Below are 22,013 nucleotides of genomic sequence, written 5' to 3' on the forward strand. Positions count from 1 at the left end.
TAGCAAAACACTTTCTATGGGGGCACTGGTGGGTGCTCACTCCCGAGCCCTGCTCTATGCATCCATAAGAGCCGCAGCAAGGCCCTGCTCTCCTCATTGGCTGCGATTAACAGCAGTGGGAGAAAATGGCTCCCACTGCCGTCTTAGCCAATCAGGAGGGGGGTGTCCTGGGATAGCCAAGGCTCTTGTGCACATCACTGAGAGGGGACTCATGTGAGTATAAGGAGGGCTGAGGGGGAAGCAGCACAGTTTTTACCTTCATGCATTGAATGCAGTAAATAAATAAAATAAAAATAAACACCTTCAGCCTTTATAACCACTTTAAATGTTATTGAGAATGGACACTTTGTCCCCCCCTGCAGAAATGTGAATAGTTCAAGTCTGACTGTAATGCAGCTTTAAAAGTAAAATTAGCATCCAACACACAAAGACAGCCATGCAGATCTTTTCTTGTTAAGTTTATTGGCATCATTGTCATCTTTACAGAAGAGTCCAGCCTACGCAGTATTATGTAGACTGCCTGGGAGAAAAAAAAAAAAAAAAAGAATAAAAAAACAAACAAAAAAAAAAACTGAAAAAAAGGCAGAAGTGCTATATGAAAGCAAGCCACAAATGCGAGAACAGAGACATCGGGGGAGCTGAAATGTCAGAGAGGGGGTTTCATACCAATAGTCTGATCTGCAGTAGAGGGTGAGAAGGAAGATGGGGGGCTAATACTACATTACCTGCTAGTGGAGAGAAAAAATAATAATAATAATATACACCCCAGACTGGGAAGAGCACTCATTCTACAGAATACCTGGGGAAACCTACCCCCCCACCCTCCCCCAAAGAGAGCTTAGCAAAAACATCCCCTGCAGACAAGGCAAGATTATAAAAGGGGAAAAAGGATACCACCATACGACATCTGAAAGAACCGACACATTTCAGCCAGACGCATCTTCTCATTATCAACCAGAATTGGAAGAAAACGATATCTGGAGCTGCGGGTACAATTATTTCAGATGCTCTTAAGAGGCTGTCCAACAGAGTGAAAAACTCTTCCCAATTGCAGAGAAGAACAGCTTGGAGGTATAAAAGGCCTCGGCTCACCGAGTTCCTCCTGGGCTGCGTCAGGGTCCTAATCTGAGGTCAGTCATGCTAGCTTGGTTTTTGGGAGAAGCTCATTAAAAAAAAAAAAAAAAAAAAAAGTGTGTGTGTAAAATCTCCCGTCAGTACAACCGATGTAAGATAAGGCCTCAGGATTTCACACGGCCCTCACCTCTCCCCTAAAGCTTAAAGCCCAAAACGAACCCTCGGGTTACAGAACCAAAAGACATTCTAGGGGGGCAACAAAACAGGTTAAGTGCCGGTTCACACCGGGGCGGCTTCAAAGCCGCCCAACTCTGAACTCACCCCATACAGTGCGACTTCAGCACGGCTTGCAAAACGACTTCTGAATAAACAAAAAAAGTCAATGCAAGCCGCTCAGAGGTCACCCCAAAGTAGTCCTGAGTTGCTCCCATTATAACTGTTCCATTGCAATGCATGGAGCGTGACTTGCCAGGCGGCTAAGTCGCCTGACAGGTCGCCCGTGTGAACCGGCACTTTATAGTTTTAGTTGATTTTATTTTTCTTTTGGATTTTTGTACCTTTTTTCTTGAAAGTCTAAAAGTTTATTTTTAAAGCAACCACAGCCTGGATGGAAAAGCCTATTCCCTGCCAGCATGATGTTGAGTCAAACCCTTGCTCAGAGCGTGAAAGCAGCGGTCTCTATGCAGATTTCTGAATCTAACCCAGTAGGGGGATATATGTCTTTACCACTGCATACACACAGAAAGCAATAGTCCTCCTCTGCAGCATGCTGGCAGGGGCCAGGCTATATATCTGAGCCTGTTTCCAGGACCCTTGCTCTGTGGAAGCAGCGGCCTCTCTGCAGAGCCCCAATACACCCTTTATTAAAGCGGAGGTCCGCCCCATCCCTGCAAAAATTAAAAGCCAGCAGCTGCACATATTGCAGATCTGAGTATTTTTTCATCACATATTGCAGCTGCTGACTTTTAATAACGGGACACTTACATGTCTTGGAGTCTAGAAATGTCGGCACCATCAGCTGATGTTGCCATGAGCTGTCGGGTGCTGCCGCCGCCATTGCTGGTAAGGGAACCCGGTAGCGAAGCATTACGGCTTCACGCTGGTTCCCTACAGCACATGCGCGAGGCACCGCTGTGCTCTCCTACTGGCCCGGCAGCGAGGGAAACAGGAGGGGGGAGCTGAGCTGCTGACTTAATGCACTGCAGCCCGTCCTCCCAAAAGCGAGGAGCCAAAGACAGGTATCCGCTCCCCACCGAAAGGTGCCAAAATGTGGCACCGGAGAGGGAGGAGACAAATGAGCGGAAGTTACACTTTTGGGTGGAACTCCGCTTTAAGACAGATGTAATGCTCTGCAATAAGCAAAGCTCATGCTCTCCACTTTGGAGAGCTCTGGATTAAACCCAGTAAGGGGCATGTCAGACCTCGGCAGAGTTACCACTGCTTCCACAAAGAGAGCAAGGGTCCTTCTCTGCAGAATGCTGGCAGGGGACAGGCTATATATAACCAAGGCTGTTGCTAGGATCCTTATACTGTGTAGAAGCAGCAGAGTCGCTGCAGAATCCTGACACCCTCTATTCAGATGTAAAGCTTTGCAGGGGTACCACTGCTTTCACACAGAGCAAGGGTCCTTCTCTGCAGCATGCCGGCAGAGGAAAGCCATTGCAGCTCAGGTTGCGGCCGATTATTTAAAGATAACAAAAGATTTTGAACACTTTTTGCTTTGATCTACCCTTCTCTGCACTATGCTGGCAAGGGACATCAACATAACTGAGGCTGGTGCCAGGAACCTTGCTCTGTGTGTGGAAACAGTGGTCTCTCTGCAGAGTCCCTCTTTGTAAAGAAATGCATCTGATTTAATAATAATCAGCAAAGCTCATGCTCCCTGCTGTTTGGAGAGCTCTGGATTTAACCCAGTAGGAGGCATGTCCGACCTCTGCAGGGTTACCACTGCTTCCACGCAAAAAGCAATGGTCCTTCTTGGCAGCATGATGGCCAGGGACAGGATATACAACGAAGGCCGTTATCAGGACACTTGCTGTGTGGAAGTGGTAGCCACCCTGCAGAGGACTGACTTACCCGTACAAAGCTCATGCTCCCTGCTGTTTGGAGAGCTCTGGATTTAACTCAGTAGGGGGCATGTCAGACCTCTGCGGGGTTACCACTGCTACTACACAGAGAGCAAGGGTCCTTATTTGCAGCATGCTGGCAGGGGAAAGCCTTTGCAGCTCAGGCTGTGGCTGATTTTTGTTTAAGGAAAACAGATTTTGAACCCCTTTTGTTTTGATGCACCAGGAATGCATTTAGCAGATTGACTGAATTGGGATTTAAAAGAAGTGAGTCATGCGAAAAACCTGCAGGCTGCCATGTCAGCCCTTTAGGCTGGATTCACACCTATGCAGTTTTAGTGCTTTTTGCAGATTTGCACTGCAGTCCATTTAACATGGTTTCCTATGGAACACGTTCTGTAGTGCAATCTGAAAAATGCACTAAAGATGCATAGATGTGAATCCAGCCTTAGAGGAAAAAAAAAATAAAAAAATAAAAATAAACTAGTCATGTAACTGTTACACTGGCCCCCCCGAGGCCCTCATTTGCTGCACGTAGACAGGATTGGGCATTCTGAATTTACTCAATGCATACCCATTCCACGTCAGACTCAAAGCATGGATGCAAGGGGACCCAAATGACAGCCAGCCAACTAGCATTACTAACAGGAGGAGGTCAACAGAGGTAGTCTACACATCCCCTCTCACTACAGGTTTCCGTTAGGGAGTCCGGGGCTGATAGTCACCAAAGAGCCATTCCTCTAAGTAACTGGGAAAAGGTTAAACTCTTTCCAGGAAAGCCTTTTTTTTTTCTCAACTGGGCCCACAATGACTTAATACGCCTACTGAAACATATTAGAGTCCAGTAATGCACACCACAGACCAAACTGTAGTCACAAAGGAGCCAAAGACAGCTCATCTAGTGAAATGAAAAAAGGAACATTTTTATCCGGCTCTTTACATAGCGGTCCCCTTCCTACAGTCCAGGCAACCAATTTGAACTTGGACCACCATCGCGCCTGAAAGCAGCTACCGCCAATGAGTCGAGGAGACTGGTGCGATTTAGCGGGTCGCCAAAACCTTCTACTTCTCTTAAAAGCTGCAGGTTTTTCTTTTCAGGCTGAACATTTGCAGGCCAAGCACGCAAAACATAACACGTCCTTTATTGTCTAAATACCTGTGCTTCAATACTTAAATCAAAAAAAAAAAATAATAATAATATTCTTACACTAATTTATACATTTTAATTGGTTGCATATATTAACATGTACTATATGATTTTTCACTTTTTTTCTGTCCTAAAGAAGCATTACATAATAAATGGAGTCTGTAAAAGTAATGATTAGTTTAAAAGTAAACAAGCAATAACAGATACATACAAAACTCAAAAACCTAGTTGAGACTGGGTGCTGAGCTTGCAAAGGAGAATGGCCGATGTGGGCGACTTGGGACTCCTTCGCTACCGATGGAAGGCCTTGTACACATGGGCTTCGGTATGTGTAAGAGCAGTGGGTACAGCAAGCTTTAGCAAAGCATTTTTTTGTAAATTTCAGCAAGTTTCCAGCAGCTTTGTTAAAGCCTTTAAAAAAATAAAAATAAAATAATGATAATAAAGTAGAGGAACGTTGAACACAGATGTGAATGGAATTCCCGACTCACTTTAAGACCTCATTCAAATAGGCTGCATCAAGCATCTGCATGCAGGCAATCCCATTCATTTCTATTAGAACATGGCACAGATGTTTCCCCAGCATCTGCATGCAGGCAGACACATTCATTTCTATTGGGGCACAGCACAGGTGTCTGAGCATCTGCATGCAGGCAGTCTCATTCACTATTGGAACGCAGCAGCTGTATGGACATAGCCCCCGGTCCCAATTAGACAGCTATGAGGGTGCATGTCTCTGAAGTCAGTGTGCATTCGGGGATCACGCACCCGCACAGCTATCAAAATGGGACTAGTGGCTGTGTCTATAAAGCTCCAGAGTCCCAAAAGACATAAAAAGGGATTGCGCTTAAAGGGATGCAACAACACATGTACATCCTGCGTGGGTGAAGACGGCTCTTGGCACGGGTGTACAGATCAGTATGCCCGTGTGAATGAGACTTAAACAGGTTCTCAAGCTTTAAGTGGCACTAAAGCCTAGCAGCTAGTTTAAAGCGACAGGACTACCAATTAGATTTGGGTTAACCTCCTCAAATTGGAGCCAAGGTTTTTCTTCTTTTAAAGGCTTTAACAAAAAGTTCTCGGAGCTTACCGAAAGCATTGCAATCACTTGCTGCACAAAACTGCTATACAAACCATTTCTTGTGTGGACAAGGCCTAGAAAATCTTTGCATACTGCACACCAGCAGCTCGTCAGCAGCGAAGTGGTCACAGGTTACCTGCCTCCACCTATCGTAGGATATGCAGCCTAATTAGAGCCTTCAATGGGACACAGAACAATTAAAAAGGATTTTTTTTAACTTCATGAAATAGGTTAATTATACACAAAACTGTAAAAAGAAAAAACAAAACAAAAAAAAAAGTCACAAAGAAAACCTGTCTCTCCGCAAGACACAAAAAAGTAAGTCATGTTCAAACGGTATGTAATGTTAACCGCTCTGTGTTACCAACAGGGCCAGCAAAGCCAAAGCTTGTAGGCCTCTTGGCTACACAATGGTTAACCCGACATGGTCGAGTAGTCCACAGGGAAAGTGGGGTGAGAAAAATGGCTGTTCTGCTTATAATACAAGTGTTTTTATTTTTTTTATTAATTTTTTTTTTTTTTGGACCGGTGCCTGGGAGCTGGAGAGGGTGCAGGAGATTAATATTTATTCCTTGACACTCTGGGCAGGGAAGAGAGAGGGTTTCGTGTTCGAAGGCCTAAGTGTGATATCTGTTAGTGAAGGGCTCTGCCGTCGCCTTCCTCTCCCTCTCAGCAGCTGCAGGTCTCCGCCGAGCCCTTTGCCCGGTCATTCTTGTCCAGTTTAATGGGCTCTGGGAATTCATTGTAGAGCTCCACCTCTGTTTCCTAGGAGAAAGAAAAAGCAAGAAATTAAGTGAGAACACCAAGGCCACACAGATTTCCCTATAACCCTGTGCACATTCATGGCAATACAGTCGGTCTACTTTAACATCCAATCCTCTTCTGCATGTTTTTTTCCTTGGCCTCCCCGCTTGCTACATTTAGTTGCTGGAAGTGAACCCTCAATACTTCAGGGTTTGGGGATCATGCGACTTACACCCCCCTTCACTTATGTGACAGTGATCGGCCCTGTCACATGGAAGTGGGGAGAGGCCTGCTCCTGTCACTGCTGGTTCCCAAGCCTGTAGCTGGTCAATCAGCAGCTTGCAACATCTTGCCCTGCCCATGGCTTTCTGGATTGGCAGCACTGCCTCTGGGTCTGAAACCCTCTTGCTGTGAGTCGCAGTGTCGGGCAGATGAGAGATTAAATGCAGATTGAAAATAAAACACATTATATTTAGCTGCTCTGTGCAGTGGTTTTTCACAGAGCAGCCTTGATCGCCCCTCTTTTCAGGTCCCTCCCGCTGAGTGACACCAGAGCAAGCAGCTTGCTTGGGGGGGGGGGGGGGGGGGCTGTTCACACATGGAGCATGGCTCATTCACAGGAGTGTACCAATAAAAGGGCCATCTTTAGCTGTCCAGGCGTTCAATGCAGGGGCGTGTATGCATCCTCTTAAAACCAATGACAGGTGGCCAGCTGCATGGACCTCCATGCACATCCAGAGTATACGTCAGTTGAAATCCGATGCACAAATCAGAAGGCACTCAGTCTGTGTCCTGACCCGTGCATGGGATCTATAAAGAAGTGCAGTCCAGGATGTGTGCAGTGGTCCGTACAGCTGGCAACCTGCCATTTCTTTCAATACCTGCATGGAACACATGTGCATCCTGGGTGGCTGAAGACAACCCTTTGCATGTGCATACGGATTGGTTTGCCGTGTGAAGGAGGAACAACGCTTACTCCAACAAATGCAATATTCCAGCTTACCAGTCCATCAATGTGGTGGCTGCATTTGTTTTTTTTGCTGCCTTCTTCCCTTCATTTTCAACTGGTGATCGTTCAAAACACACGCTTGTGGCTACACTAACTTATCCGCTGCATCTGTGGTTGTCAAACCGGCTGGACTTTTAATATGCCTGCCTTCATCGCCATTATTATTACACAGGATTTATATAGCATCAGTTTGCGCATCGCTTTACAATGAAGGAAGACACTACACCAACAGTACAAGTCAAAACAAGAGGGTTAGAGGAGCCCTGCTCCTGCGAGCTTACAATCCAAGAGGGAGGGGCTGGTGAATCAAAAAGGTAGGGACTGTGAGGGAAGAACTGATGAGTAGAAGATTTGGTTATCTCTTCTGAGTGGCCTATCCTTCCTCCAGCTGAGTTTTCAGGGATCGCCTAAAAGTTTATAGAGTAGGAGATAGCCAGATAAGAGTGGTGGAGCGAGTTCCAGAAGATGGGAGGCTCTGGAGATGTCCTGGAGACGAGCATGGGAGGAGGAGACAAGGGAGCTAGAGAGCAGGTCTTGGGAGGAGCAGAGAGAACGGTTTGGGCGATATTTGGAGATAAGATTGGTGATTTAGCTCGGGCAGAATTGTGAATGGCTTTGTATGTTATTGTTTGCTTTGAATTTAATTAGTTGGGCAATGGGAAGCAAGTGAATGGATCAACAGAGGAGTGGCGGACACAGAGTGGTAAGGAGGATGAGTCTGGCAGCGGCATTCAGGATAGACTGAAGAGGGGATAGATTGCAGAGAAGTAGGCCAATGGAGGAGGGAGATACAATAGTCAAGGCGAGAGATAACGAGAGAGTGAATAAGTTGCTTAGTGTTCTCGACTGTTCGAAAGGGGCGTATTTTGGAGATGTTTCGGAGGTGAAGTCTGGACGATTTGGACAGTGATTGGATTAGGGGCTGAAAGGACAGGTCAGATTAGGATTACACCTCGTACCTTGGCATGAGGGGAGGGACTGATGGTTGTATTATTGATCTTGATGGAGATGTCAGGGGGAGGGGCATGGACTGGAGGAAAAATTACGAGCTCGGTTTTAGAAAGATTGAGTTTGTGGAAGTGGTGTGACATCCATGTTAATATGCAAGTTAGTAATACGAGAGGAGACTGAAGGAGTGAGGTGAACAGTGGAGATAGGATTTATGTGTCGTCAGCATAGAGGTGGTACTGGAAGTCATGAGAGTTTATTAACAGACTGAGGGAGCAGATGTATATGGAGAAGAGAAGGGGTCCGAGGACAGAACCTTGAGGTACCCCTACAGAAAGGGGAAGTGGAGAGGAGGAAAAAGTTATAGGTCACACTGAAGGAGCGCTGTGATAGGTAGGAGGAGAACCATGAGAGCAGAGTCTTGAAGGCCAAGAGAGTGGAGTTGTTGAGGAGGAGCGGGTGGTCAACAGTATCAAAGGCTGCATAGAGCTCGAGTAGTATGAGTATGGAGTAGTGGCCATTAGTTTTAGCAGTTAGTAGGTCATTAGTGAGTTTCAGTTGAGCAGTTTCAGTGGAGTGTAGCAAGCAGAAGCCAGGCTGGTAGAGCGATGAGATTACACCCGAAAAAAGGTTACAAGGACGCTGTATTTCTGGCAGGAACAATAAGTATTTTCTGTAGTTGCTGAAAATGTTCTTGGTTTGAGAAAAAAAAAAAAAAAAAGAAAAAATTATGCAGCCACTACATTAAAGTGTTACTAAATCCAGTAACCTGAAAATGGTTCATCCATCCCCTGCAGTACCCACAGCTTAGAAATCAACTTTTAACCGTAAAATACTGTCACTATATACCTTTTTGGCTGATCTGAATACCATGGACATGCAATAAACTGCCGGAGGAGGGAGTTTTCCACTACAGCCTGCGTCCTCATGCTGTTATGGCAGGCAGATCATCAATCAAGATGACATCCCTCCCACTATTCACTGGCTCAACTGGCTGCCAAGGACAGTAGCAAAAGCCAATGGCTCCTGCTGCTGTCTAAGCCAATGAGGAGGAAGAGAGAACTGGGAGAGCTGCTGCTCTCATGTACATTGCTGAAATCAGAGAGCTCAGGTAAGTAGTAGGGAAGGCTGTTGCAAACAGGTTTATTTTACCTTCATGCATAGAATGCATGAAGGTAAAAACTATTGACTTAACCACTTCAAGGACGGGTGAGCTACAATATAATGACATTTGATTTTTTGGGCTTGGTATGCTGCATGTCCAGTTCAAGAACAGAGCACATGAAATCAAATCTAGGAGCTTGCAGGCTACAGTGTGAGAAACCAAATTCAGGAGAGGCACCCCTTCCCACAAAGGAATTGCTGCACTTTAGAATGGTGCAGTTAATACCTTGGTTCATTCTCCATAAAATGCAATTTTAATTTTGCTGCAAAACTCCAGCCGTCTAGAATGACCGAATCAGAGGATACAAAATATCCTGATAACAGTCTTAATTCATTATGGCCTCAGCTGATTTCTAGACATCAGCTGCCTGGCCCTTAATGGATATAAAATATTGTATTGTAATAGGTTTAAGTGCATCAGAATTTGCAATCGATATCTAGCTGATGCAACAAGTTGGTGTAGCTTGCTAAAGAATTCCAAACCCATCAAATGGGAAGAGTAGAAGTGTACTTCAATACTGTGCAAGTCACCCCAAAGAATTGAGTATCCAAGCCCCAAAAAGATGCAATATGTTGCAGCTTACCATGCTTTAGATGTGGTGGCTGCATTCATTTTCAGGCTTTTCCCCTTTATTTTCCACCCTGTATTGTGGCCAACACTTCCTGTGTCTATGCCGATTTCTCCACTGTATATGGGGAAGCCATGGTTGTCACCTAGGCAGGTTTTTTAACAATTGGCTTGGTAAATTTATATTACACAGCGGAGTGATGGGACTAGTCATTTCCACAAATAGATGGTCTGTGCTTTTTCAGCTCACCGGAAGCGACAAGGAAACTACGCTTCTGGCAAGAACGGGTATTTTCCATAATTGGTGACTGACGAAGATTAATGCGGCCACCATATCCAAGGTCTGGTAAGCTGCAAAATATTAAGGTACAAGGTACTAAGCCTGCTTGTCCGCCCCTGTATAGTGAGCTGTGCAGCTCAATGCACAAATTTGTAAATTTTGTGTTGACTGAACTACAGCATGTGTGTGTGTGCGCGCGTGTGCCTCATCCTCTTAGCCCATTCAACGAAAGTGGCCAGCAATATACACCCAGAAGTCAGCCGCCCAAAAGATGTCAGCAGCGGACGGAGAGTTCTGAAATGTTGTGTTGCTGGACTGAAGGAGAGTATAGTTCTGATTGGCCATGGTGGAAAGAAGAAAGACAGGCTTTTGCTAAGTGGGCAAAAGTTAATACGCTGATAATTACAAAGTATACATAAGGAAAGAGACAGCTGAATAGCAGTGACCAGGGGTAGCCCGCAGGCAAGAATCAGATTGCTGCCACTGTGTGAACAGTTGAAACTGTCAGATTTGTACTCCGTACAAGTCTATGGCCGGCGACATCCAAGCTCACATATAAAACCATTCATCTGCTCGGTTACATGCGACTAGAACCTCTGACCGATCCTGGATGCAGCCAGTATGGGTCCAGGGTCGGCGTTTTTGCAGAGTTTTGGACACACAGGCTGCAGATAACTGGCCAGTTTGTATGCAGCCATAGCAAAGAGTGTTGGTGTCCATATGCAGCATTTAGCCACCTCTGAATGAAACTATCTGCACCCCCATCGCTCGTGTTATTATAGGGGGAAGGTTTTTAAAAATATCAGAACAATTTGAAGAGTGGAGTCGATTCTCAGCCAAGTGAAAAACCCTTAGGCCAGCACACGCTTACCTGTTTAAGTGCATTCCGTGCAATGGTCTGGAAAGCCTGCTCCACGTTAATTGCCTCTTTAGCACTGGTTTCAAAATACGGGATGTTATTTTTGCTATGACACCAGACCTGTGATCGCTTTGTGGTGACCTGTGTGGAGAAGGCACAACAATGAAAAGATACTTTATAGACATATGAAATAATCTGCACACCTCTCAATGAGATGTTTTGTTTAGTTTCTCAATGAATACTAGGCAGGCTTTGATTGGCCAAGGTGGACATAATGACGCCATCTGCCCCTCTCAACCTTGACCAATTAAGGCCCTCAGTAAATCTGGTATGTCACATTCCTGAAATTCTCCTTTGACAATAGGAGATAAAAAATAAGCCCCTGGCCTCTGTTGCAGGAACTGTGCAGCAACACATCCACAGGGTTACCCTCCAAGCAATAACTCAGCAGCTCAGCTACCCCCTCCCATCAGCGACTTATTACTTGTCTCAGATAACCCCATTTTCCTGCTAAATAGGTCTTGCATCTCATCTCACCCCGCTCCCTGCAGTGACCCCCGCGCATCTCAAGCTCACCACACTCCCTGCAGTGACCCCCGCGCATCTCAAGCTCACCACACTCCCTGCAGTGATCCCCGCGCATCTCAAGCTCACCACACTCCCTGCAGTGACCCCCGCGCATCTCAAGCTCCCCACACTCCCTGCAGTGACCCCCGCGCATCTCAAGCTCCCCACACTCCCTCTAGTGACCCCCGCATCTCAAGCTCACCACACTCCTTGCAATGGCCCTGTATCTTAGCACACCCCACTCCCTGCAGTGACTCAGCATCTCAGCTCACCCCACTCATTTTCATAGCTCCTGGGCTGTGTGGAGAAAAAAAAAATAATCTTACTTGTCTGTTTTCAAGGTCTATCTTGTTCCCCAGGACAACAAAGGGGAAGTTTTCAGGGTCCCGTGGACTGGCCTGAATAAGGAATTCATCTCTCCAGCTGTCCAAGGTTTTGAAGGTGTTGGGCGCAGTAACATCGAACACCAAAACGCAGCAGTCCGCCCCTCGGTAGAAGGCCACTCCAAGTGACTGGAATCGCTCCTGCCCAGCTGTGTCCCATATCTACAGGAAAGAAAGAAAGAAAAAAAAAAAGATTACTTTTGTATGCAGTCAAACAGCCTGAGTGCAAATCTGGGGACACCTTACTGAAAGCTGAACTAAACTACAGGTAAATAAATGACAAAAATTAATGCAGCTCTGTATTCATTATTACATCATTAAATCATTAAATGTGTTTTTGAATGCAATACCCTGCCAACAGTCTGCTGAAAGGAGGAGACTGCCAAGTGGCAGGGAAATAAGCTCATTGCTGTGCTGCTTCTTTCACAGTCCAGTCACAGGCTGGGGAAGGGGAACGCAAGGGCCCCTGCACACTAGGAAAAAAACAAAAACAAACACACGAGCATTCAGGTCCATAATGCAAATGGTTCTGAACACAGTCGGTGGTTTCCTACATACATTTGCCACTCGATGTTTAGAATGCAAATTAAATATTTAGAGCCGATTACAAAAATCAATAAAAAAAAACTTTGCGTTTGCAGTCTGCTCAGTGCATTCAGTGTTGGTTTAAATGCAAGCTGAATGCATCTAACCTAATCCTCTGGTAAGAGGCGTCCTAACAAATACGAACAAACTTTATGCCATAGTGAATGGTCTCGTGCACTGATAATTTTTTGTTCAGCCTGCAGATTATATCTATGCTGCATAGCATGGATGGAGGAGAGTATTCTGTAAAAGAATAAAATAAAGGGGGGTTGCCACCATCTAAGTGTGGGTGCTTACAATGCTGGGACAAGGTCAACCAGCGCAAAGATGACAAACTGCGCAGTTTTGCCGTCTCCACCCCTTTAGGCTCCAAAGGCAGCCGGTATGGGGAAATGCATGTGATGCTATGCATCTCAAAAGGTTTTGCTCAATAGGCTGCCCATTTAGAAAATAAGTCCATAACACTTATGTGCCACACCAAACTACACAGTGCTGTGGCAGCATGTGGTTTGGTGTGTGTGAGAAAAAACGTGTGCGTTAGCAGACGTTTGGGAATGCCCTTAACCAATGACACTGCTGTGTGTTTACTAAAAGACTGCGCTTCTGTGCTCTTCAGGAAAGCCACAAATTTTGTGCACAATCCTGACATGCAAACATGTGAACCTAGCCTTCGAGGGTTCACACTGGTGTGCTGCGGTTTGTCCGCAGAGCGATTGTATGTGCAGTTTACCCGCAGTTTTAGGCGTGCTCCCAATGAATTCTCAAGGACTGCATTTCCTAAACATGCAAAGATGCAGCATTTAAGACTGATTTGCTTTCATGAAAACAGTGTCATAGAATTTAATGGAAGTGCAAATAGAACTGTGGGTAAGCCGCACATACAATCGAGCTGTGGCCAAACCACAGAGCACCAGTGTGAACCCGCTATTAGGGATAAGAAAGGAGTGAATCGGTGAGGAGGTTGTGGTGGAAAGAGTATGTGCCAATGAAAAGCAATGGAGTGCAGAGAATGTGCTAGGCTGTAAGGGGACAGGACAGTTAGAGTTAAAAGCAAACTGGGATGGAAAGGGTGTAAAATCGTGTGGAATGTGGAGTTGAGGCCAGAGTAGATTTATGGAAGGGGGAAAAAAAAAAAAAAAAAAAACGGCAGAGAAGCAAGGAGGATCAGTGCTGATTTACTGTGATTGTGCAGACAAGGTAGAGAGGTGTAGGCTAGGCGGAGATGAGCTGGACAAATGAGAGTATGACAAGGAGACAGTGAGGTGTCTCGGGAAGGAGAGCAAGGTGAAGGAAGGAGTGAGTATGGGAGGAGAGCGATTAGTAGCTGCAGTACATAGATAAGGCAGACTTGGATGAACAGAGGAGTCAGGGAATCAGTAGATACAGAAGCAGCAATCAGCTCCCAGTGCATTAAGACACCACCCAGGGCAAGTGTCCCTCCGGCCCACCTCCCGCTACTGGCCCTAAGGCTGGATTCACACCTATGCATTTTTAGTGTTTTTTGCATAGGTGTGAATCCAGCCCAAATGTTTATTAAAATAGCAAAAGTTAAAAAGCAATAATACACTCAGATGGCTAAACAGGGATAAGGCACATCATTAAAGTCCCGCTGGCATCAGCAGAGTGGGGCAGGGAAGCCATTGGATAAAGCCGAGAAAAGCCTGGAAGATGTTGCTTAGCTTTGCAGAGTTCTTATCCAATCCAAGATGGAGGTTGACTTGCTGTGGCTACTGTATTTGACAGTTGGCTGTCAAAAATACCTGAAAATCTTAGCAGCTGCTTTTTGGTCAACAATCTGCCTGACTGATTTTTCGATTGAGGAATCCCAGTTAGAAGGTGGCCATCTAAGTTTCTTCCGCTTCTTTAGCAACCCACAGAAACCAGATCAGTACATGACCATGATAAATGTTACTAAAACTTGCCAACATAGAAATGGTACCCTGTCCCGCCAGACAGTATTTTGCTGTGTGCCAGATCTACACGGATGGACAGAAAAATCCTTGGGCGGGTAAAAAAAAAATAAAAAAAAAAAGTCCCCCTGCAGGGTAAAGGCATAATGTGCTAGTAAGCATCACATACTAGCACATGAAAAAAAAACACCTTGGAAAAACAGCCCTCCACCAGCGCACTGTCACCGCTGCTGAGGCTTCCGCTTAAATGACCGAGCCGTGATGTTGTCACTCCTGCACATGTGCACGGAGTCACAGCACAGAGCTCTGAAGGAATTGCACAGGTATGCCGTTCCTTGCTCTGGTGATATCACCGTCTGCTGCTCACCAGGATATTTCCTCAATGGTGCACGGTTAGATCTTCATTTAACCTATAAGTAAGCTTTATTATAAATTTATCTGTAAGGGGGGGGAACAAAAAAAACAAACAAAAAAAAAAAAAAAACAAACAAAAAAAACAAACACACGTGCTTCTGCAGGTTAATGCCATAATGTGCTAGGATGCACCGCATACTAAACACAGTATAACAAACATACCTTACAAATATAGCCCTCTAGCACCACGCTGTCACTGCTGAATGCGCATTCCATCTTCGCCAAGAGATCCTTACTGAGTTCGCATGCTCTGGCTGTCTGAATGGCCAGCACATGACGACATCACTCCTGTGCATGGAGTCACCATAGTGGCACATTCAATGTTCCGTGCAGAGCGTAACACATGCACCAAGTCAATGGCTTAAGCCAATGCCAGTATATTATCTACTAAACAGCGCAAGTTCAAGACGTTTTAAAAAAAGCGCCTACAGGGAAGACGACGTTTTATAGTCTTATCGGTAGGGTAAAGTCAGATTTTTGCCTTTAATAAATAAAATGTGTTACAATACTATGCATTCACTGAACAATTTATCACTATCTAAAGGACTAAAAAATTACCATCTTTACTATGCTTACTAAAAGTCACTAGAGGGCGCCCTCCTTTCTCATCTACAGAGGTATAATTACCGTATATACTCGAGTATAGGCCGACCCGAATATAAGCCGAGGCCCCCAATTTACCCCCAAAAAAACTGGCAAACTTATTGACTCGTGTATAAGCCGAGGGTGAGACATGCCTGTCCATCCCTGTGTGTGTGTCCGTCCATCCCTGTGTGTCCGTCCATCCCTGTGTGTCCGTCCATCCCTGTGTGTCCGTCCATCCCTGTGTGTCCGTCCATCCCTGTGTGTCCGTCCATCCCTGTGTGTCCGTCCATCCATCCCTGTGTGTCCGTCCATCCATCCCTGTGTGTGTGTGTGTCCATCCATCCATCCATCCCTGTGTGTGTGTGTCTCCATCCATCCATCCATCCCTGTGTGTGTGTGTCTCCATCCATCCATCCCTGTGTGTGTGTCTCCATCCATCCATCCATCCCTGTGTGTGTGTGTGTATCCATCCATCCCTGTGTGTGTGCGTGTCTCCATCCGTGTGTGTGTGTGTGTGTGTGTGTGTGTGTGTGTGTGTGTGTGTGTGTGTGTGTGTGTGTGTGTGTGTGTGTGTGTGTGTGTGTGTGTGTGTGTCCAGCCTACCTGTGTCCCGAGCCTTTGTCCCGTGCCGTGCCTTGCCGCCGTGCCTTGCCTCCGTCCCGTGCCTTGCCTTGCCTCCGTCCCGTGCCCTCTTCGTCGGCGCCTCGGCGGCCATTGTAAAATTCAAAAGCTGCGCCGCCGCCTTCGCCTGTGATAGGCGGAACACCGAATTTCCCAGCAGCCTGTGTTCCGCCTATCACGGACATCGTATCATCCTCGTCCGTAGTACGAAGATGATACGATGTCCGTGATAGGCGGAACACAGGCTGCTGGGAAATTCAGTGTTCCGCCTATCACAGGCGAAGGCGGAGCCGGAGGCGCGGCTTTTGAATTATAGAATGGCCGCTGTCTGTCTGCTCGACACGCTGATCGAGCGGGCAGACAGCGATGACTCGAGTATAAGCCGAGGGGGGCACTTTCAGCCTCAAAAAAGAGGCTGAAAATCTCGGCTTATACTCGAGTATATACGGTACTTTAATTCAAACTCTAAATTACTTAAAGAGTACATCCCAGATAAACAAAAATCCCACAGCCACCCATTAATAGAGATACCCGTGTCTTACCTTCTCCCATCACTTCACAGAGAAGGGTTGGAGTGGGCAGTGATGAGGTCTAATCTAAGAGGTGTTGGATTGCATAGAGGAAACCTGAATCTGTAGTGGCCTATTAGGCTGGGTGCTCCAATTTCACTTGCTGCATGCTTGTCAGTGACTCAAACAGTACCGAAGCCAGAAGGTCGAAGTGATAGAGAAGTGAGCAAAGACAACCTACAACAAGCCGGTTTCTTTTAAAGTGGTAATAAAGTCCTAGTACCTACAGGTAAGCCTATAGTAAGGCTTACCTGTAGGTACTGTGAATATCTCGGACAGATATTCAGAGTGCATGTAGCCAATGATATAATCGGCGTACGAGCACTGAAGGTCCGGCTTACAGTGCCAGACTTTCAGAGCCCATGCCGTAAACGGTGGCTCCCCAGAAGGAAGACCGGGGAAGATGTCAGCCCCTCATCAATATCATCGGAGCGCTGGAGGGCATTGTTCTAAGGCAGGGGTAGGCAACCTCAGCACTCCAGCTGTGGTAAAACTACAAATCCCATCATGCCTCTGCCTCTTGGAGTCATGCCTGTGATTGTCAAGGTCTTGCAATGTCTCATGGGACTTGTAGTTTCACCACAGCTGGAGGGCTGAGGTTGCCTGCCCCTGTTCTAAGGTAAATTTCTCATGTGCTAGTATGTGATGAATACTAGCACATTATGACATTGCCTTGAGGTAAAATATTTCTTTAACCACCTACGATTTACTACCGCTTCAACAGCAAGTTCTGGGGTCAGAGTGTGCTGCCGATACATGTGCATCGTATAATAAGCTCCAAAAGCACAACAAAAACGCCTGCAGAAGTATCCCAGCACTGCAAGGGTTAAATGTTCAAAGCTTGGGGTGCATCAACAAGCTGCATTATTTACCCCAACTCTCTGATCTGATGCCCTCTCTACTCCCTAAAGCTCTGGTCTATATTAGGTCAATAGGCATCACGTAGAAAGTAGAGACCCTACATTGTACGCGGTGCGGATGAAGGTGTAACCACAGCAGCCTGGACAGGAGGCTGCCAGGGACAGGTTGCAGCACTTGAGGGACCCTCAAGTGCTGAAGAGCAAGGAAAAAACAAAACAAAACAAAAACCAAAGCCCCAATTGCAGTTCCCTGGAGGAAGAGAAGGAGGAAGTTCTGCTTTGTGCCCTCAACCCCAATTCGGCCTTTTAAAAAAAGGGAGACTACTGCAGGGGCCATGACCTTATACATGGATGAAAAGGAAGCTTGGAGGATTTTTGAGTGCATACGACCGATCATTTCTATGGGTGTCTACTTAAGGTGAGCGGTGACTTCGGTGGTGGAGCACAATCTGTTTGGATGTTCTGGGTGGAATGCAAGCAGCATTAGTCAGTTATTTACACCAACTCAACTGGATTATTGGGATTTTTTATATTCAGGTTTATTTACATTACTATTGATTTGTGGCACTTTGATTACTATATGGAATTTGTCATTACTACTTTAATTGTGCAATTAGTGATTAAAAGCAGCACAACACTGATTTAAACATAATTGCTATGGTGAAACTAGCAGGCGACTTCTGTTCTTCAAGACACAGATCAGAAGCTCCATTTACATAATTTTACTGGAGTGACCACATTTCTGCTCAGGACAAATACTGACTTTATGACGTGAGCCGGTCTCATGGCACGCAGCAATCACACTCCCCGTCATGTGATTCACTCCTGTGTATAGGAAGTGTGGTTGTCATAGATACCAGCACAATACTGCCTTCTAGAGACAGACAGCCAGGAGGTGCAAGCATTGTGGTGAAGAGATGTCACAGTAAGCTTGGGCACATCCTGCAATATTCAAGTTCTGAACTACGAAAAAGAGCACTGGTACAATCTGAAGAACGAAAATGGCTTTAAAGTGGTTGTAAACCCTTACAAACCACTTTGACCTACAGGTAAGCCTAGATTAAGGCTTACCTGTAGGTCCAAGCAATATCTCCTAAACCTATATGGTTTAGGAGATATTTGCCCGAAAACAGGCACCACTGTCTACGGCGCATGCGCCGTAGACAGCGGCGCGCAGGCGCACTGAGCGCCGCATTTCCAAGAATGGAGCTGCCGCGCATGTCGACTCCCGTGAGCATGCGCGGGAGTGATGTCATCGCGGCTTCGCCGAATGACAGCGGCGGAGCTGCGAGACGCCACCAGCAAGATGGATGCGGCGGACTACAGGGGACAGCGGCGACTTCGCTGGCTCCTGTGTCAGGTAAGTGACACATAATGGGCTACTATGCGATGCATAGTAGTCCATTATGCTTTGCCTTTGCAGGGAATGAAAGAGGAAGTAAACTCATCAGGGTTTACTTCCTCTTTAAAGCTCCTGCACATGGCCAGCACAAGGTTTAAAAAAAAAAAAAAAAACAAACACACAAAAACCCAAACACACAAAAACCCAAACACACAAAAACCCAAACACACAAAAACCCAAACACACAAAAACCCAAACACACAAAAACCCAAACACACAAAAACCCAAACACACAAAAACCCAAACACACAAAAACCCAAACACACAAAAACCCAAACACACAAAAACCCAAACACACAAAAACCCAAACACACAAAAACCCAAACACACAAAAACCCAAACACACAAAAACCCAAACACACAAAAACGTGGCCAGGAGCCACGTACAACCGACCAGAGACAAATGGCTTTACACATACATAGAAAAATAAAACCTCCAAAACCGACGTTCTGCATTAAGGGTTTTCCATACGTATGCATGTTTACGCCTGTATCTGCATATACCCATGTAGAGACATCGAGGTCTATAGGCAGCTGTATGCTCCAAAACTTGGGGGGAAAATACGCCCAACGTTTTACATTGAATGGTCCCTGGCACGAGTCTTTAAAAAACAAAATGTCAGTACACCTCAAAGCTTGCATACATTATTTAATTTCACGATATTTACCAATACTCATTTGACCACGCTTGTTCATTATTCTTGTTTCCTAATTATCTGGTGATCCTGCCAGCTGCTGGCTGTTAACCCTATAGTGGTACTATACCTGCATTGTGACCAGCCGGTCATCCACCATCACCTCCTTGGTCAGAAAGTCAGCTCCGATTGTGGCCTTGTACTGGTTAGTAAATTTCTTATTAACATACTGGTTCATAAGAGAAGTCTTCCCAACCCTGCAGCAGGACAAAACCAAAAAATATACACATTTTTAAGTGAAGGACACCGTTTCCAAGTCAAAATAATAGATCACCACATTTCATCCCAATCACCAATGATCTAACAAGGTAGGGGTCCCGTCAACGGCAGCTGCTTCCGTTATGCTGGATGAAGAGATCAGCAGCACCACCTACTGGCTTGAGTTGGTACTTCGACAATGGTAAACACTCTGGATATTAACCACTTAAAGACCAAGCCTCTTTTTCAGACTGTTTACAAGTTAAAAAACAAGTTTTTTTTTGCTAGAAAATTACTTAGAAGCCCGAAACATTACACTTTTTTTTTTGAACACCCTAGAGTAGAATGATGGTCATTGCAATATTTTGTCACACCGTATTTGCGCAGCGGTCTTGCAAGCGCACTTTTTTGGAAAAAAGTCACGTTTTTGAATAAAAAAAATAAAATAAGACAACAGTTTTTTTTATATTATGAAAGATAATGTTACGCCGAGCAAATTGATACCCAACATGTCACACTTCAAAATTGCGCCTGCTCGTGGAACGGCGATAAACTTTTACCCTTAAAAATCTCCATAGGCGAAGTTTAAAAATTCTACAGGTTGCATGTTTTTAGTTACAGACGATTTATAGGGCTAAAATTATTGCTGTCACTCCAACGATCACGGCGATACCTCACATGTGTGGTTTGACCACCATTTTCATATGTGGGCGCTACTCACGTATGCGTTCGCTTCTGGGCGCAAGCTCAGCGGGACGGGACACTTTTAAAAAAATAATTTTTTTTCTTATTTGCCATTACCAAGCTATCTTCAAAGAGCCGGCATGTATGTACAGGAGCCGGTCGGCAAGTGGTTAATAAAAAAACTGAACTGAAAAGTATAGAGAGACTTCCAAAGTATTTTAAACAGCAGCTGCCAATCTCCCAGCTGTCCCATCACTAATAAGACTGGCTGCTATGAAAGGAAACAAAAAAAAAAAAAAAAAATATAAAAAAAATATAGGCGTGGGCATTTCAGAGGTGTAGTTTTGGTGGCAGTCACTGGCTGCGCTACCTAGCAAGTATGCAGGATGGGAAAATTAGACTTTAATGACAATCAGTGGCTGTATGCGTGTCTGCAGTGAGGCCAAGATCAGATGACCGCCCTAGGAGCAAAAAAAAAAAAGGAGGATTACAATCTCAGTTTGGGATCGCATTTCCTGCAAGTGGTAAGGTGGTGGTGCCGTCAAGGTCTCGTTTTAGGGTGCAGCCAAACTCCTGAATATACCAGTTCAGCAATTAGATGAGCGAACCCCAGCGAGAGTTCCTGCACCGAGCTACGAGAGGCAGCCCCCCCACTGAAAGCAATACATGAGCAAATACATGCAAGTGGTGGCGATTAGCTGCAGGAGCCAGCAGCCTCCCATTGCTTGCGCAGCTAATCAAGGGGGACCCCCCTGCTGGGGCTCTTACATTCCATTGTTGAGAGGGTGTGTTCAACAAGTATGAATGAACTCTGCTAGCAATAGATTATGCCATTTTACTTTCTTAAACCATGCGTTGAAGGAAAGAAAATTGCTTGATTTCCCCATCAACAGTCATTGTCAATGGGGAATGCCTCCCGATGCGTCTCTGTATTCTGACAGCGGGAGGTTTCCTCACCATCAGAACACAATAATCAATGCTGAAGCTACAGCCACTGGTAGTGAACGCACGAAAATAGACCAGACTGGTTGTACTGTAGTCGATTGGCAGATTTCAGTACAACCAGCCTGTCCACAGATGGATCGAATCAAGCTTACTCCTAACGAACTGGATGAATTTTCGATCAGTCCATGACCAGCTTTAGAAGGGCTAGATATTATATTGTAAGCTTCTGGTCTGGGGGGGTTCATCAATACTTCCAGTACAGCGACACCTCGGTTTGCGAGTAACGTGGTATACGAGCGTTTCGCAAGACGAGCTATAGTTAAAAAAAAAATACCTGACGTGATTTGCGAGCGCTGTCTCAACAAGCAGGACTCAAGCCTCTGGTGTATGTTTCAGCATATGTGGCCAGAGGTCCAGGGGTGCTGGAGAACTCTGAGACACTTCCAGCTGTGTGGGGCAGCCGTAACGTGTGTCAGAACACCCAAAAAAGTGTCAACAGTTCCCGAGAGCTTCACCAGCGCCCCCCGCACCTCTGGCCACATACAGTACTGCATACACCAGCAGTGGCTGTGGAATGAATCATCCGAGTTTCAATTATTTCTTATGGGCAAATTTGCTTTGATATACAAGTGCTTTGGATTACAAGCATGCTTTG

At 45.7% G+C, this 22,013-nt stretch overlaps 1 protein-coding gene across 1 annotated transcript in view; it reads right to left on the reverse strand.

Moving 5' to 3' along the window:
* Nucleotides 1-443: 443 nt before the first annotated feature.
* RAB7A (RAB7A, member RAS oncogene family) overlaps nt 444-22,013 on the reverse strand; it is a 72,007-nt gene continuing 50,437 nt past the window's right edge. The window contains exons 3-6 of the mRNA XM_077451709.1: nt 19,602-19,728; nt 11,834-12,052; nt 10,953-11,081; nt 444-6,133 (exon numbers count right to left, since the gene is read on the reverse strand). Coding sequence (XP_077307835.1) covers nt 6,038-6,133; nt 10,953-11,081; nt 11,834-12,052; nt 19,602-19,728 — 571 coding nt within the window. The 3' untranslated portion in view covers nt 444-6,037. The remainder of the gene's footprint in view (nt 6,134-10,952; nt 11,082-11,833; nt 12,053-19,601; nt 19,729-22,013) is intronic.

The sequence above is a fragment of the Lithobates pipiens genome, unplaced genomic scaffold, assembly GCF_037356315.1.
Source record: "Lithobates pipiens isolate NorthernLeopardFrog02 unplaced genomic scaffold, aLitPip1_a1.2 Scaffold_23, whole genome shotgun sequence".
Classification (NCBI taxonomy): domain Eukaryota; kingdom Metazoa; phylum Chordata; class Amphibia; order Anura; family Ranidae; genus Lithobates; species Lithobates pipiens.